The sequence below is a fragment of the Phoca vitulina genome, unplaced genomic scaffold (assembly GCF_004348235.1).
Source record: "Phoca vitulina isolate PV1807 unplaced genomic scaffold, GSC_HSeal_1.0 scaffold100, whole genome shotgun sequence".
Taxonomy (NCBI): Eukaryota; Metazoa; Chordata; class Mammalia; order Carnivora; family Phocidae; genus Phoca; species Phoca vitulina.
Window position 1 is genome coordinate 841,716 of NW_022589803.1, and position 16,492 is coordinate 858,207.

General features: G+C 53.1%; 1 protein-coding gene across 1 annotated transcript in view; it reads right to left on the minus strand.

The window, feature by feature from the left end:
- Window positions 1–16,492, minus strand: part of CABIN1 (calcineurin binding protein 1) — a 154,292-nt gene that overhangs the window by 65,646 nt on the left and 72,154 nt on the right. The window contains 3 exon segments of the mRNA XM_032397546.1: window positions 1,013–1,195; window positions 14,219–14,397; window positions 16,288–16,439. Of these exon segments, the coding sequence (XP_032253437.1) occupies window positions 1,013–1,195; window positions 14,219–14,397; window positions 16,288–16,439 (514 nt within the window).

Genomic DNA, 16,492 nt, shown 5'->3' on the forward strand with positions numbered 1-16,492 from the left:
AAGGGCTCTGGCCACATCTACACGTGAACCCCTGAGCCTCGTCTCTCCCAGCCAGGGCCTGTGCAGACACATCCTAGGGAGGGGTCATTGCCAACCCTAGCTGCCCCTCCCAGCCCACCCAGAGAGGGGGAATGGGGCAGAGGTTTAGAGTGAAGACTAACCCTGGGCAAATTCCCGACCCTCTCTGAATCTCAGGTTCCTCACCTGTAATGTGGGAAGAGCCGCGGGGCTGTTTCCTAGGTTGGATGGGAGGACAAAAGGAGTTCAAACAGCGCCTGGCACAGGGCTGCTGAGCATGGGTCTGGGTTGTTGTTGTTGTTGTTGTTATTGTTTGGCAAGCCCTGGCCAGGGTGGGAGAGCTCTCAAAACCCATGGCCGGCCGCCCAGCCACAGCCCTAGAGCGGCACCGCGGACATGCAGCCTGCCCGAGCTCTCCCGCGAGCCGGGCGTGGGGCTCTGCCCACTGGTTTCCACAAAGGGGGCCTGGGGGCCCCATGAGAGCTGGGCATGCCCCGGGGTTGGATCAGGGCCCCCTGCCCAAAAAAGGGGGCACTTTTTCCTAAAGGTCTGATGTAATTCAGACTAAAAAGAAAACACATTGGTGACATTTAAGATCCAAAGGCTTTTTTAATAACTATGTAGCAAGAAAAAAAAATACGGCACTCACGTCACGGACGTGGCTTTCCCACACTGGGCCACGGGGGTCACAACAACGACAAGTGTCACTGAGTGCACACTGTACTCCAGGCACCGTGCGAGCACCTTCCTGAGCCGCCTCGTTTCATCCTCACAACCCCCGGAGTGGGCCTCGGGATCGCTCCCACCCTACAGGGAGCACAGAGGCCCAGAGAGATGCGTAACTTGCCCAACTGAGGTCCCAGAGCAGCAGGTGGAGGAGGGAGGACAGGAGCCAGGCCCGGCCTGGGCCACTCAGGAGCCCATGTTCTTCAGACTGCCTAGCCTGGCACACGTCACCAAAGCAGTTCTAACGCTCAGAGCTACGTCTTCATACCTCTTTCCTCTGTGGCCCCCTGAAGGTCTTTACCAGTCGGTCCTGCTTGGGAACTGGGAACGGGCAGCTTCTTCTCCATGTAGAGCTTCCGGGAGCCCTCCAATGAGCTGGCAGGCTCATTAAAGAAGTCCTGCGTTGAGCTGGAGTCTGAGAGTGCCACGGCCGTGCTGTCCTGGCTGCGCTCTGAAGGGAAAAGGAGGGAGAGAGGGCAGCAGCATGAATCTACACCAGCTCCAACATGGAGAGGCCTCCCCAGGGTGAGTGTCCTGGTGACTGCCCTGCAGAGCAGATGGTCTGAGCACAGCCACTATGACCCTGCTGAGGCCGACCTGTGCCGGAGGCCACCAAGCCACTCACCAAAGGCACCAATCTTCACGGTCAACCTTGTGGGGTTTGCCCAAATGGTGGGGTTCTGGTAAATGGTTAACAACTGGCTCTCAGGGTGGGGGGGAAACCCGTGTTTGTAGCATTTACTCATTCCTGTGGTGTAAATACTCCCACCATGGCCAATTTCAGGCTACCAGCCAACATGATCTTGCTGAAGGTGGAGCTGGAAAGAGATGCACAGTAGTACACCATTCTATAGCTTTTCTACCACACAGAGACAAGAGGCATAAACAACTGAAGCAGGTCAGAGTCCTGCAGACATTTTTAGCCGGTTGCTATAGGCCAAGTGCAGTCTAGAGTGAGAGCCGAGATCCCTGGGAGACACAGACACAAGGGAGGTTTGCTACCCACTTGTTAGCTCCTCTCCTCGGACCTCCACATGTGCTCATGAGAAAGATGAGGGTCAGTGCAGGAAGAGAGACTGAAGGAAACCTTCCGGCGGTGCACGCCTGGAGAGGAGGCGTGTTTGTTGCTATAGGAAAGGAAGGAAGCGCTGATGGGACCTTTTGGCCCTGGGGAACAAAACCCTTAAGCCAGCTGGGGAGAGAGAGCAAATCTTGTTGCCTCCAGGGTACAGGTGAGGACCCACTGCAGCTGTGAGAAGGAAAAAGAAACACCTCCCGAGGGAGGGGCAGGAAACCATTTAGGGCCCAAACATCTGAGGTCTCCCTCCACTAGGGGAAGAAAAGCCCCACTCCTGAGATGCAGGGACACAGTCTGCCTAAGTCTGAGGCTGGACAGAGACAACAGAGAACCAGCCTTGCCCCTACGCCAGCCTAGCAAGCACAAGTAACAGGCAAAGCAGTCTACCACAGGAAAAGGGGCAAGAACATGGAGAGAGACCCTGCCTGAGGTGTACACAAAAGGCCTAAGGCTGAAGGTGGGGATGGAACATTGAGAAAACGTTCTGGCAAATCAGCTCTGCTGTAAGCATAAGGTAAGATCATGGACATTGGAAACCAGTGGTACACTAAAAACAAAAAAACCCAACCCCAGCTCAACTTCTGACTAGCCTAACTCCCCCTCCTAACAGCCTAGAAACAGGAGAGAGAAGCCCATTCCAGGCATAAATACAACTTATTTCAGTTTCTTCTGTCCTACACATAATATCTGATATTCAATATAAAAATGAGGCACACACACACAAAAGAACATTGTCAAGAGAGAAAATAATCAACAGAACTAGGCTCAGAGGTGACCCAGATGTTGGAACTACCTGATGGGAAATTGAAAAGTAACTAAGATCAGGGTCACCTGGCTGGCTCAGTTGGAAGAGCATGCGACTCTTGATTTTGGGGTTGAGTTCAAGCCCCACATCGGGTGTAGAGATTACTAAATAAATATACTTTAAAAAAATAACTAAGATGAATATGATTTATACATGTGATTAGTATGTTAAAGGCTCTGGTACAAAAGGTGGACACATGCATGAACAGAGGGGGAGTTTGGGGAGTGAGATGGAAACTATGAGCAAGAGTCAAATGAAGATGCTGTAAATAAAAGACACAACAGCAGAGACGAAGAATGCCTTTGTCAAGCTTCTCAGCATACCTGACACAGTTGAGGGGAAAAATAACCAAAACTTGAAGACAGAGCAGTAGAAATCATCCAAACTGAGAGAGGGAGAGTGGGGGGGAAATCAGAACAGAGCAGCCAAGAGCACCCAAATGATCTAACATACTAATCAGAATCCTGGAGGGAAATGGGACGGACACATGTCTGAATAAATATTTAAAAAGATAATGACTGAGAATTTTCCAAAAGTAATGAAAGACATCAAATCACTAAGAATCTCAGAGAACACCAAGCAGGGCAAAGACTCCTCCACACATATTTAAAAAGCAAACAAACAAAAACATCAACAACAAACCACACCTAGAGGTCTCATATTCAAACTGCTGAAAACCAAAGACAGAGAGGAAATCTCGAAGGCAGAGAAAGACACATCATATATAGAGGAACAACGTTAAGAACTACAGCACACTTCTCATCAGAAACCATGCAAGTCAGACAACATCTTTAAAGTGCTGAAAGAAAGAAAAAAAGTCAACCCCAGGGGCACCTGGCTGGCTCAGTCAGAAGAGCATGTGACTCTTGGTCTCAGGCTTGTGAGTTCGAGCCGCACGTGGGGTGCTGAGACGACTTAAATTATCCAGTGAAAATATCTCTCAAAAATGCAGGAGAAATAAAGACTTTTTCAGACAAACAAAAGCTGAGAGGAATCCTTACCATGAAATCTGAGTTACAAGGAATGTTAAAGAAAGTTCTTCAGGTAGAATGAATTGAAACCAGACAGAAATCTGGATCAACATAAAGAAATGAAGTTCCTCAGAAATGGTTAAAGTAACAATAGAAAAGACATTCTTTTTCCTCACGTGTAGTTCCTCTAAAGTATTCCTGTCTTCTGTCTAAAGCAAAACTAGTGGCAGCCTATTGTGAGTTTATAGTTTATGTAAAAGTAAAAGGAATGAAAACAAGGGTACAAGAAATGGGAGTTTCCTTCAGTGCACCTGAGTAGTATAATATCACTTGAAGGTGGACTATGATCACTTACACATGTATATTGTTAAGTCTAAGGCAGTCATTTTTAAAGAGATATAAATAATAAACCAATAATAAAAGACAAAACACAACCTTAAAAAATAAAACTTTGTCTCCAACTTTGTGTATCTGAAAGAGGAAGCTCAGTGAAATAGGAATCAAGAGAGCCAAGTTCAAGTCCCTCTCATGCCACTCCCTAGTTGTGTGACCTTGAACAGGTTAAGCCCTTGCCCACCTATGAGTTGCAACTACATATCCTCTCAGAGAGGTCAATGGTATACCAGCATCTGGGGACACAGGGAGAGAGGCAGACATGGCCCCCAGTCCTTGGGGTCCCATTTTAGGTACATGCTTACCTGGAAGGCCCTCTCCACCCAGTCCTGTAGGAAGCCTGGCTCTTCAGCTGAGTCGGGCTCTCCTATGCAGAAGATCTTTCCATCTGTCTCCTGCTCTGGCTCAGGACCAGGAGGCCAGGAAAACCCCCAGCCCAGGCCAATCTGCAGGACCTCCAATCCTTTGCTCAACTAACTCAAATACTGGGGGCCCCCTAGGAGGGCAGAAGTGAGCAGCCTGGGGGGCAAAAAACTTGCAACAAAACGTGAAGTTGTTTCAACAAAATCAAAGGCCTGGACTCTGGGAGAGCCAGGCTGCCTCAGTTCAAATCCTGCTCAGTCACTTTTTAGGTTGGAGAGCCTATGCAATTGCCATAATTTCTTTACATTTTAGTTTCCTCCTGTGTAAAACTGCGAGATATACAAATGCCCACTTTGTAGAATTGTTATGAGGATTAGATACGTTAATACATGGAAAGTGCTTGAAACGGCCTGATACACCATAAGTGTTGACAAAATATCACCTCGATTATCAGTATTATTATTTCAGAGAACCTGGATTGATTTTTTTTTTCCAGTAATGTCTCAAACTTGACATTAGAGATTTTGTTCTGAATGGGCAAAGGGTTCTGCATATGCCAGGCTGCAGATCACACCTGAGCAGCATCATGTGGATGGGGTGGTAATCGCTTCTTATTGACATGACAGGGTTGTCCAAAGTGGTCCTGCCTGCACAGAGAAACATGGAATCAGGCCTGTGCTTCCAAAGGCAGCTCTGCTGCTCCACCCACTTCACCCATGTCTGATCAGAGACCAGGGTTTGGAGACAGCGACCTGTCAGGCAGCCTCACAGTGCCTGCCATAGCCCTTCCTCCTTAGCTGCCTCTGGGCAGTAGAAGTGTATATGAGACCCTTCAGCAGCCAACACAGAAGCTCTGTGTCTCACTAATGGGGGAGCAGGGACCTGGCTGGACCCCTCTGTCTCACACTCAGTGAGGGGCTCTTCCCTGACCTGCAAGGCCAGACCCCAAGGCTCTGTGAGCACCGAATGGGGATTCCTGGCAGGCCTGCAGCCCTCCTGAGAGTCCCAAACCCAAGTCCCCAGTGTGAGGGGATCACTTCTCCGAGAGAAATTGCAGGGACAGCTCATTTGCTGTCTCTGTGGGAAGGAGACCCTTGGTTCCGGAGGCCACACAGGGTCACTTGCAGGAGCTCAGGACCCAGGAGTCTCAAACCCACATTCCAGATCTGCCACTTGGGCTGCTCCAGGTCTCCCAACATATTTATCACTGCTCTCCCTGCTCTGTCCCCAACACACAAATGGGATCCCCACAGGGGCCTGGCCTAGTGCCTGGCACGCAGGCGTGACAGCCCAGTAACCCATCCCGCCCTGCAGCATTTGCTCTGGCCCCAACAAAGAGAACACCATGGCTTGGACAAGATGGCAGGCCACGCTCCTGCAGTGAAGAAGTCCTTCTGAAAGTCAGGCCAGGGCAGGCGCTTCTCGCCAGCATCCAGAGCAGCTGTAGTCACTGCACGGCTGAGCAGCACATCGTGTGGCAAGCATCTGGGAAGCGAGCCTAGCCGGGAGGGTCTCACGAGAACTGGCACGCTGCCTGATGAGCTCACGCACTCACAAGCTGTTGGGCTTTGGGCCTAAAGAATCACTAATTTGCTGGAATCCCAGTTGTGATTATTACAAAAACCATGAATTGGCTTAAGCAAGTGGATATTTACTCCCAACATGCTAATACCCTCTTGATGCTGCCTCCTGAGGGCACCTCTAATGCACCGGAGCGAGCAGGGAAGACAGCAGACTGCCCTAAGAGTGGCGTGGGCAAGACAGAGTAGCATCAGGCTTCACGGGGGGCTGCTCCCCTGGGAGCAAAAATCAGCAGGTGGGGCCTCTGCTGAGACTTTAAAAACAACACCCACAGCAACAACAGCCACAGCCAAGGAGCAGGACACATGTAAGCTGAGGGACTGCGACCAGGCCTCCCGTTTTGAGGCTCTCAGACATACGCATGAGAACCCAGAACAGCCCACCCTCTGAAAGGGTGGAGAGCAAAACCTAACATCAGCCCTGGGGGGCACCATGGCGATTCTAGACAAGCCCTCGTCCCAGGGGTGATCGAGAGCACCTAAAGACCCCTGAGGAAGGCCGATGCTGGAGGGAAGTGACAGGGAATGGAAGCCGCACCCCCCACCACCACCACAGTTGGGTGGCGCCCCCTGCAGGCGGGCTGCTGGGTCAGAGCTGGAGAGGCGGGAGCTCTGCACACTGAGGTGCCCTGGCTGGAGCTGGGACCCCCTCCTTACCAGGCCTGTAAAGCAAGGGGGTGGGGGGTGCTTGCCAAGGTTCCTGCCCACCGCTGCCTGAGAGAGGTACGTGTCTGGGAAACAGAGGATAAGCACATCACTACAAATGAGAGCCCAGGGCCAAGTTTCTCTCCAATCCTTTCGGAAAGGGTTGGCACAAAGCTATTTAAAATCATCCTGATTTTGAATACTAGGAAGCGGCCTACACCAAGGTCTCACACCAAGAAGCAAGTCAGATTAAAAGAAAACTAAGTTCATTTCTTTTACATCACCAGAGGAATGAAAAACTCTTAAAGAATGACTAACACTGGGCAGACGATGCCTCTGGGCAAGGCCCAAACCACCCTGAGTACGTCCTGCCTGCCTCCTGGCCAGCCCAATTCAGCACAGGCTCAAGCCGCACTGTGCACGGCATGGATGCTAGCACTGTGCCCTGAGAAAGGGGCACGAGGAGCCCATAGGTGTCTGTGGGGGCGGGGAGGCACTTCTGGCTTAAAGAGCACACAGCTTCCCTCCAGGCCTGGCTATAGTCCCACCTTTTCCTCAAAGTGGTCTATGGATATCACATTCCTTTTCTGGGACACTGTGGGCCAAGGGTCCAAATGAGCTGACATCCAGCTTTGTGTAAGTGTGCACTAATGGCCTGGGGTGCTTCCTCCCCATCCTCTGGGCACCACAGGACACCCCCAGGGTGCTGGCCTGTGCTGATGCTTAGAGAATAACCAGGTGGGGCTGCTGGGGCTTAGCGGGCAAAGGCTGCCAAGCCGCGGGGCAGCGGCCCTCCCCCCTCTCACCTGCCTGCTGGAGCAGAGCCAGAAGGGGAGAGCAGAGGCGAGGAGAACTGGCTGCCTTCCTGCCTCTGCCCCCACCTGGAGGTCCTGCAGATTGGCCTGGGCTGGGGGTTTTCCTGGCCTCCTGGTCCTGAGCCAGAGCAGGAGACAGATGGAAAGATCTTCTGCATAGGAGAGCCCGACTCAGCTGAAGAGCCAGGCTTCCTACAGGACTGGGTGGAGAGGGCCTTCCAGGTAAGCATGTACCTAAAATGGGACCCCAGGGACTGCCCACAGCCCAGGATCCTGATTTCCTTAAGGAGCTGCCTAGAGATCAACAGGAAAGAAGACACACTAGTGGACAGGCTGGACAGGCTGGCTCTGCTCTTCTTCAGAATGTTCTTTTAAAAGTCTGCCCACACAAAACCTGTTCACACTAATTAATATTTGTGGCAAAATTATAAATATTTCCCTCTCTTACTGTTAATCACTGATATGTTCCACATCTCTGCCTCTGGGCCACCCCAGCCCCTCCCTGGAATCCTTAGAGGGATGTTCATCTGCCAGCCAACTGCTGATGACACCCTTCACTTCTGAGGTGGGACCTGCAGGGCCAACTGCAAAGGAACGGCAGCTGGGGACACAGAGGGAAAGGGATCTGGCTTGGTAACAGAGAGGCTGTCCGTTCCATTGAGTGTGAGAGCAGACTGTATTCTGAGGATTTTTTGGTTCAAGTTTGACTCAGTTCAAATCCCTTTAACATTCTCAGGATTTCCAGGCCAACCTAAAAGAGCTCTTTGCTTACAAGACACACGTTTCCTAGTACATTTTCTCCACTTGCTCCAGCAGTTAAGACTAGAAACAGCTCACACCATTTATTCCATCAGCTCAGTTCAATGAAAGTTTGTGGGAAAAGGCATGGTTGTACCATCAAAATCTGCAGCAACTCTGACTAGTGAACTCTGAAAAGATCACAAATGCTCTGCCAAGTAGAAAGCAACAGGTTTCTAAGAACAGTAAACTTGAGTGGAATCAATATTTTGACAAATCTCTCAAATGGACTAACTCTGCCCCAGTGGGTCCCCGATGACCACCAGGAAAGAACACATCCACCGGAAACTAGGCGAGCTGTGTGGGAGGGGGGCCCTCTAGCAGGCCAAGGAGCCTGGACAGACGCCCAAGAGAAGAGAGATACCAGATACACGAGGACCCCTGAAAAAGAGGCAGACACACAGAGGCAGCAGGCAGGCACAAGAGTATCACTGCGGCCAGTGGTCAGACAGCAGTGCCACCCCTCTGGGCCCCCCATGCTCAGAGCTGGGAGAAGACTTGGCCTTGTGTGCACTGCTCACCATGTGACCCTCACCATGCATCACTCTGTCACACTGTGCCTACAGCAGAGTCCTTGTGCCCCTATCTCGGACCAGCTGGTTTCCCAAGCTGGTTTTCCCAAGCTCTCTCCCTGCAAGGTCTCTCTTCCTCCCACCCGAATCACCTCAGTATCCAAACATGGTAGGGCTCTCCAACCTCCATGTCTTTGCTCCCACTGTCCCTCACCTGAAATGGCCCTGCAGGCCTCTCTGGAGGGCTATCTCCTCCAGGAAGTCCTCCCAACCCACTAGGCCCCACAGCCAGCTCATGGCACTCCCTCTTGGCACCAACCACTGCCCCAGGACACCACCTAGGGACACACAGACCCAACCAGGCAGCAGGGATCAGGGTGCCCCCCTCCTGGCTTTCCTCATGGGGCTCCGTTCCATGCCCAGCACACAGCAGGCACTCAACATATGCCATGACCAGCTTCAGCCTGGAGAGGTTTCTTGGAAGGTAAGAATGGAGAAGAGAACAAAGGTGACTGGCTCTGCCCTCTGACAGTCTCCCTCCTGCCCCAACATCAGTCCCCCCGCCCCCCCTGCAGGGGCACATGCAGGGCCACCTAAGCTCCACTCCGAGCCTCTCCCACGTTGAAAACGTCTGTTCATGGAATTGTAGCTTGCCCACCGTGAGCTGACTTCTCCCTCACCCTGGGAAGGGAGGCTGGCGCGGACTGATGCCACACGCAGCCCCCTGCCCTGAGCCTGGACACCGCGGACTGCACACAGAGGGCCCACCTCAGAGTGTCTTGGCTACTGTGCACGATGTGCATTTTTACACACTTGTCCTTGTCAAGATAGCTTGGTATCTTAGAGTCTGTCGCCTTTGTTACGTTTTTAAAGCCAGAAAGAGCAAAGCGATGGAAATATAGGACTAAGCCACCTGCCAGGCAGACAGGCGGTGGGAGGAGGCCACCACTGCATCTGGCCAGAACTGAGAACATGGGCTGTGGGTAGAAGCCAAGCACATCAAACACACACTCTCCAAATCACAGGACCAGCAGATATGGAGGAGCTCCTGGTCACAGGGGGAGCAGGGAGCCGGACTGAGGACTAAGCATGCGGTCTGCGCTGTCCCCTGAAGCGAGCCGTGACAGTGCAAGCAGAAAGACAAAGCCTGGAGAACAGAGTGTGGTCAGGGTTAGGGGCAGCACGGGCAATATTGGTGGAGGCAGTGTGGGTGAGCAGGCGAGGATGAGCACAGATGGGACACGACACAAACGGTGACAGCATGGTGGGTGAGGACAGATGGTCACATGGGAGCTTGCATAGGGCACCCTAGGCTCCCATATGGCCTACACCCTACAGCCTGGGGCTCAGGGCAGGCTCTGTTCGTGCTGTAAGTGGGGCCAGATGGGCATCCTGCAACCCTGAACACCAGCCTCCATGGCTCCCACTCTTCTGACCCCCGGCTTGTTCTCTCTTCCCACCCTTCACAGTAAACACTGACACCCCCCCAGATCTTGGCTAAGCTTTGTCTCCTCAGGAAGGCCTCCCACCCACCAAGGCCAGGCCAGGTCTCTTAGGGGTGGTTTCAGTTGCACCCTGACCCTTAGCTGATTCACAACTTCACACTTGCCTCCCCCAAGCACCTGCAGCAGGAACCAGGATTGTTCCATGCACCCAGCACAATGCTGATGGGCACTGGATGGGCATGGCCATGGGCTGGCTGAAGAACCCCACAGAAGGCTCAGCCTCAGACTGACCACAGGGCAAGGTCTCTGCTCTCTGAGGCCCTTTGTGGCTCTGAGATTCTCAGGTGACAATGGAGCATGGCAGGCAGACAGCAAGGGTCTTGGCAGTCCAAAGAGCCACTATGCACACATCCTAAAGGCTGGCTGAGCTGGGCGAAGCTGTGGACCAAGGTGTCCTGTTAACAACCCTGCTCCCTGGGCCCTGCTACTGACACACCTCCAACAAGCAAAGCAGGGAAATGCACACAGATCCAGTCTCCATCAGGTCAGCAAATACAGGACCTTCCCAGTGTTAGCCTTCTCTGGCCTGGGGTGGAAGGAGACTCAGACCCCAATTCTCCCTTGGCTCCACCCCAGCTAGGTGGGCAGCCCTAGATGAGTGCCCAATTGCCCTCAGCTCGGCTTCCTCCTGGGAAACCGGACACGTGGCCAAGCCTGCAGGGCAGCTGTGAGAATGGGACCCCAGGCACCTCTCCCAGAGTCCAGCCCAGAGCAAACATACACTGCTGTGTGGTGGGGCCCTGTTACTCACACACACGCTCACATACTCCATGCCAGGGAGGGGTTATAGAATTTGTTCAGAAATCTCATTATGCTATGTTTGAACATGTGTAAACAGCAATCACTGGGAGCCTCTTGAGGGTCAGAATGTATTCCCTATGTGATTTCCTTTTCCTGGTCAGGAAGTGTTAACGCTAAGGATTTCAGGACTTTGGACAAGTCCCAAGATGGCAGGGAGAAATAAGGCAGCCAGGGAGGAGGGGGTCAGGCACGGTTGCCAATAGTGGCAGCCATGACTTAGTTCATCCTCTGTCTCGGTCTCTCTCTCAGCTTAGCCAAAGGGCCCCTCTTCAGGTCAGCTGTGGGCATCCTCTCAGCCGCCCTGAGAAGGGCTGGCTTTCACACCTGACCATGGTGAAGTCTCAGAGCAACCAAAGGGCCAGTACCAAGCGTTTTTAGCCAGAGCTGTGGACAGGCTGTAGGAAGCTTCCAACGCTAGTGTAGGATGGCACAAGGGTGCAGGTGGGGCCAGTCCAGACAGCAAATCTGGGTCCCACTAAGAAGCCATTATGAAATGTTGTGAAGCTATTTTTCTAAATCTCTTTTAAAGATTTACACCAAATAAGAATTGACCCCAGCTGATTTCTGATTTTGAAGCACAGGTATACAAAAGTAGAAGGGCAGCTTGGAGACAGGGTATCCTAACTGTCCCCAAGGGAAGTCCTAATGCCTGGCTCCCTGTCTAGTTGGTAACAAGTTAGCCTCTGACAGGCTTCAGGGTGCATGAGACTTGGGCCCAGATAGCCGGAGGCCCAGGTCTACTCGGGGGCTATTGCTTCCAAGGACACCGCCTGCCCCTCTTCTGAGGCCACACCACTGGCCTGAGAGAGACAGGGTGCAAACCAAGGATGACTGGCCCCAGACCCGGGCTCCTCCCGCTGTGCGGTGCTGCATGGCCCTTGTGCCAACTCTGGTGGCCGGGGGTTGACTGCGTCTAGGATGTGGCTACAACGTGTGCACACCTTCCTTTAACACCCATGAGAAGAACATTACTCCCATTCTCCAGGTGAGGAAACAGGCTCAGAGGGAAGTCCCTTACCCATGGTGGCCAAGCAAGGTAGTAGTGGGGCTGGGATTGAAATGCAGATCCCCCTGACTCTAAGGCTTGCTCTGCCCTGGCCTCCCTGTCTGAGCTCGAGTGGGTCCCTGAACTGCTTCTCTTGGTTGGTACCAGGGCTAGAAGCACCCATCAGCCTTCCTGTAGAAAGGCTCAGCTATGGCCTAGAGTGAGCACTAATGCCCCATGCTACCACAAGGGAGGCTGGTCTCAGGCTGAGGAGTTGTATGGAAAGTGGGAGACCACACGTTCTCCTCCTAGGGCTAGTTAGCCAGCCCTGGCTGGGTCACGGGAGGCAGGAGCAGAGGTGGGCAGGCCTTGAGGCTACCAGCATATCCCCTGACACGAGCAGTCCGCTGCTCCAGCCAGAGCCAGGGCCTTTCCCTACGAGCTAGTGTAACGGCTGAAAGGGCCACTTTAACATTCTAAGAGCATGGCTATTTTAGGGCCCAAACATTTTCCTGTTGCAGACACTGCTTTCTTTCTGCGGTGAGGAAGGCAGGAATTCTGAAAGCACTATGCAGCCAGGCCTGTGTGGAGCACAACAGGGCTAGTCCAGAGCTTCCTGGCACACTGGGCTGGGACTGGGTGAAGGTATACCATGGTTCCACATCATTGACAGAAATCACTTTGAAAAAAATATTTTTTTTTACCATCATTGAAAAATGGACAACCACTAAAATGATATTTGAGCTTGTATGTATGGCTCCGTCTGCAAACTTCCAGAACAAATAACCATTATGTTGGCACTCAGGCCATGTCACACCAGTGCCTGCCCCCCACGCTCTGCTTCCCTACAGCTCCACGTGCATGGGACAGCTGGGCAGCGGTGCCAGGTGGCATCACGGCCCCTCCCTGCCTCCCTTCCTCTCTGCTCCCGGGGTGTGCCCACACCAGGGGAGCCACTTTTAGCTCTAGGGGCTCCTGCTACCCAGGCCCTGCAACCCCAGCTCAGCTCGAACCTGCAGGGCTGGGAGGGGTGCCAGCCAAAGGCCTGTGGACAGCCACAAGAGGCACTCCTTTCTCACAAAAGCTGACATGAGGTTCAATTGTCACAGGAGTACCTGGCAGAAACTAACTTGCAGAGCAGATTGATAAAAGGTGGGGAATAGGGAAGTTTTCCTGTTGAACTCGGGTTAAGCAAGCAGGAGCAGGACCTTGCTCAGGCTGCGTGCGGGACTGAATTGGCCCTCTGGGGCACAGGGAGGTGACGCAGTCATGCAGCACACACTCACTCAGCTCTACACTGGTCTCCCCACACATTCCCCGCAGGCCAAGCAGGACCCAGGAGGGGGCGCTGCAAGTCTCCTCTCCTCTCAGATCACCACGTCCCAGCCCGCCCACCCTCCCTCAGTGCTTCCCTAACCCTGCTCTCACACCCCTCTCACACCAGCCCCGGGACCCCATGCCATGGGGGAGGGGTGTCCCACGCCCTGGGGAAGGCAGGGCAAGGCCTGTTTCCCCACAGCCTGATGCGATCATTGACTTGTGAATGAGGGCCTGTGCGCCTGTGGGCATTGTCACTGCCCCCCCCAGGGCTCCACTTTAACACCCTCTCAGGCCACGCTGATTTGGCTCATTCCAGCAAAGACTTTATCACAGCCTAGCGCTGTAAAGGTGAGGAGAACATGAAGAAATCAAGCTATGAGGTCAGCATGCGAGCCTCCTAATGTTAGTAAGAAATGTGGTTCAAAGGTCGCCACCTGCCCTATCCCACGTGGGACGGCCTCGTTCATGGTCCCAGCGGATTCCCACCACCCCCATCTGGACTCCCAGGGGTGACAGACTTAGCCTTCCCACGGCTGTCAGAAGGACATGCCGTAATAGTGCAGGCACGATGCCAGCATCACTGGGCTGACTGCACAGAGGCCACTCCAGGCAGCCTGCAGACCCCGACAGCTAGTCCACAGAGTCTCAGAGAGGCAAGGTGCCTTAGCCTGTCCTGCCCCTTCCCAGCCCCCAGGTGGGCTAGCAGGTGGCAACCCTGAGCATGTTCTGGAAGCACAGAATCACCGTGAGGCCATGAGGTTAATGAACAGCCGCAACATTGCCCGTGTCACCCCAGACCCAGCACCCCCCCTCACCAAAACAAAGCGAATTGTCACCCGAAGCACCCTCCCCCGTGATTGGCGTGCCGCCCTGGGCTGGCAGTAGGGAGAACAGGGACTGTACCGTCCGGCGTCGCCTGCTGGTGGGGTTTTTTACATTTGACGTAATCGTGGTCAATCGGAGTAGCTGTGTAAGGTGGGGATGTCAGACCTGGGCCAGAGGAGGAGGGGAGGGAGGCTCCGGGGCCCGGCAGTGTCCCAGCTGAAGAGTGGGAGTCCTCGTCCACCAGGCAGGCCTTCTCTCTGTGGGAAGATGGTTGGGGTGCAGGTCAGAATCTCTACATCCCACCAAAACGGGACGTGTACTGGTCTGAAACAGTGCCCTTCTTGACTGCTGGACCCCATGCCTCCTTCAAGGGCCTACTCGGGCCTCCTCTGCCCTCCTAGGGCCCACTGCTCCCACACACCTCAGATGACATGCCCCTCTGGCTGGTGGTCCAAGGTGCTGAAGGAGCTGCCCCTATGGCACCCACTTGGGCTCTGGCCCCCAACTGGCCACTGTCCAACCATCTCAGGCCCCAGGCCCCATGCACCCATGCTAAGTAATAATACATAGCCACAGACTGCTGAGAGCCACTAGAAAGAATGGAGTGAGCAAGGTACTATCTCTATGGATGGGGTCCCAGACCCCTTGTCAGAGGAGAAGTAAACTCTAGAATAGTACCTTCAGTAGTTTGTTTTTATAAAATAAAAGAAACTCTATAATTGTACGTGTAAATGTAAGTGTGTGTAAATGCACAGATAATTATTTGAGAAAATAAACTATGAAGAGTGGCTAATTCTGGGGAGGAGAAGGGATTGGTCACATTTTAGCCTATATATTGCCAGAATTTTCCACAACTAGAATATATTCATGTATTATTTGTATAATTTAATAATTTTTCTTAAAGATTTATTTATTTGAGAGAGAGAGTGAGAGAGAAAGCATGAGTGGGGGGAGGGGCAGAGAGAGGAGAAGCAGACTCCCCACTGAGCAGGGAACCTAACATAGGGCTCAATCCTGGGACTCTGGGATCATGACCTGAGCTGAAGGCAGACGCTTAACCGACTAAGCCACCCAGATGCCCCTATAATTTAATAATTTTTTTAAAAGATTTATTTATTTGAGAGAGGGAGAGCGAGCACGTGCATGAGCGAGGGGGAGGGGCAGAGGGAGAGGGAGAGAATCCCAAGCAGACTCCCCGCTGAGCGTGGAGCCCAACACGGGGCTCAATCCCATGACCCTGGGATCATGACCTGAGCCGAAATCAAATCGGACGCTTAACTGAATGAGGTACCCAGGTGCCCCAATAATTTTTTTTTAAAGAGTTACGATCAATAAAAGAGAACATCATTATACGAGGGGGCCCTTTATGACTAAAAAGTATACACCTATAATTTCTAGGGCACACCCCATCCACCTGGGTGACCTGCCACACGCATGCCCATCTCTCCCATAAGACAATGGGCCTCAAGGACAGAGCCTGGGTGCAGGTCTCTCTGGCACTTGGCTAAGCCCTGCACAGTGCCCAGCCAGGTAGGGGCACAGAGGTGAGGCAAGCTGAGCTGAAGCTCCAAGATGTGGATACCGGGGCAAAAGAAGTCTGGGCCACAATCAAGGGGAGGCCCAAGGGTCCTCCCTGGCCCAGTGAAGGGACCACACCATGGCCCTAGCATCCCCACGCTCTCTGGCACCACAGGAAGAGCCTCCAATGCCCCCTCTCTGCTTCTTGGGAGAACAGGCAGCACACAGGCCCTAACAAGGCCCCACTCTTGGGAGAGGCCGTGGAAAAGGACCCAGGAGTAAGAGCCTGAAACGTGAAAACTGCTTTCCTACAGTGTTCTGCACAGGACAGAGCTGTGCCCCAGTGGGGAGAAGGAAGGAGCTGGCTTCTCCCTAGGATCTGCCCCTGAGAGTGGGGTGACACTGGGCATGGCCCCAGTGCGAGGTGACCTGGGATTGCACACTCAGCCTCTCCTTCTCAGTTTCAACAGAAGTAACTCAGACTAGCAACCAGGACTCTCCAGATGAGTTACAGAGGCTCAATGAGCTCTAATTTACTCAGCAGCAACGTCCCCTGAATGCCACTTTGTGGTAAATGAGCCATCAGGGTACATATGGGGTAAGCTGCTGGGTGAAAGCATGCTACTCACTTCTCTGAAGCTTTGGGCGTATTCTTCTCCTCGCCCCTGGCAAAGGGTCCTTCTGCAGCCTCCTTCATGAAGTTGACCAGGACCTCTGCACTGACCCCAGAGTCGGACTTCCCCAGGAGCTTTAAGATGGAAGCGTGGAGCCGGAAGTACACCTAGGAGAATGATACTCGGGTGTGAGCAGCCCTCCCAGTTGCTAAGGTTCATT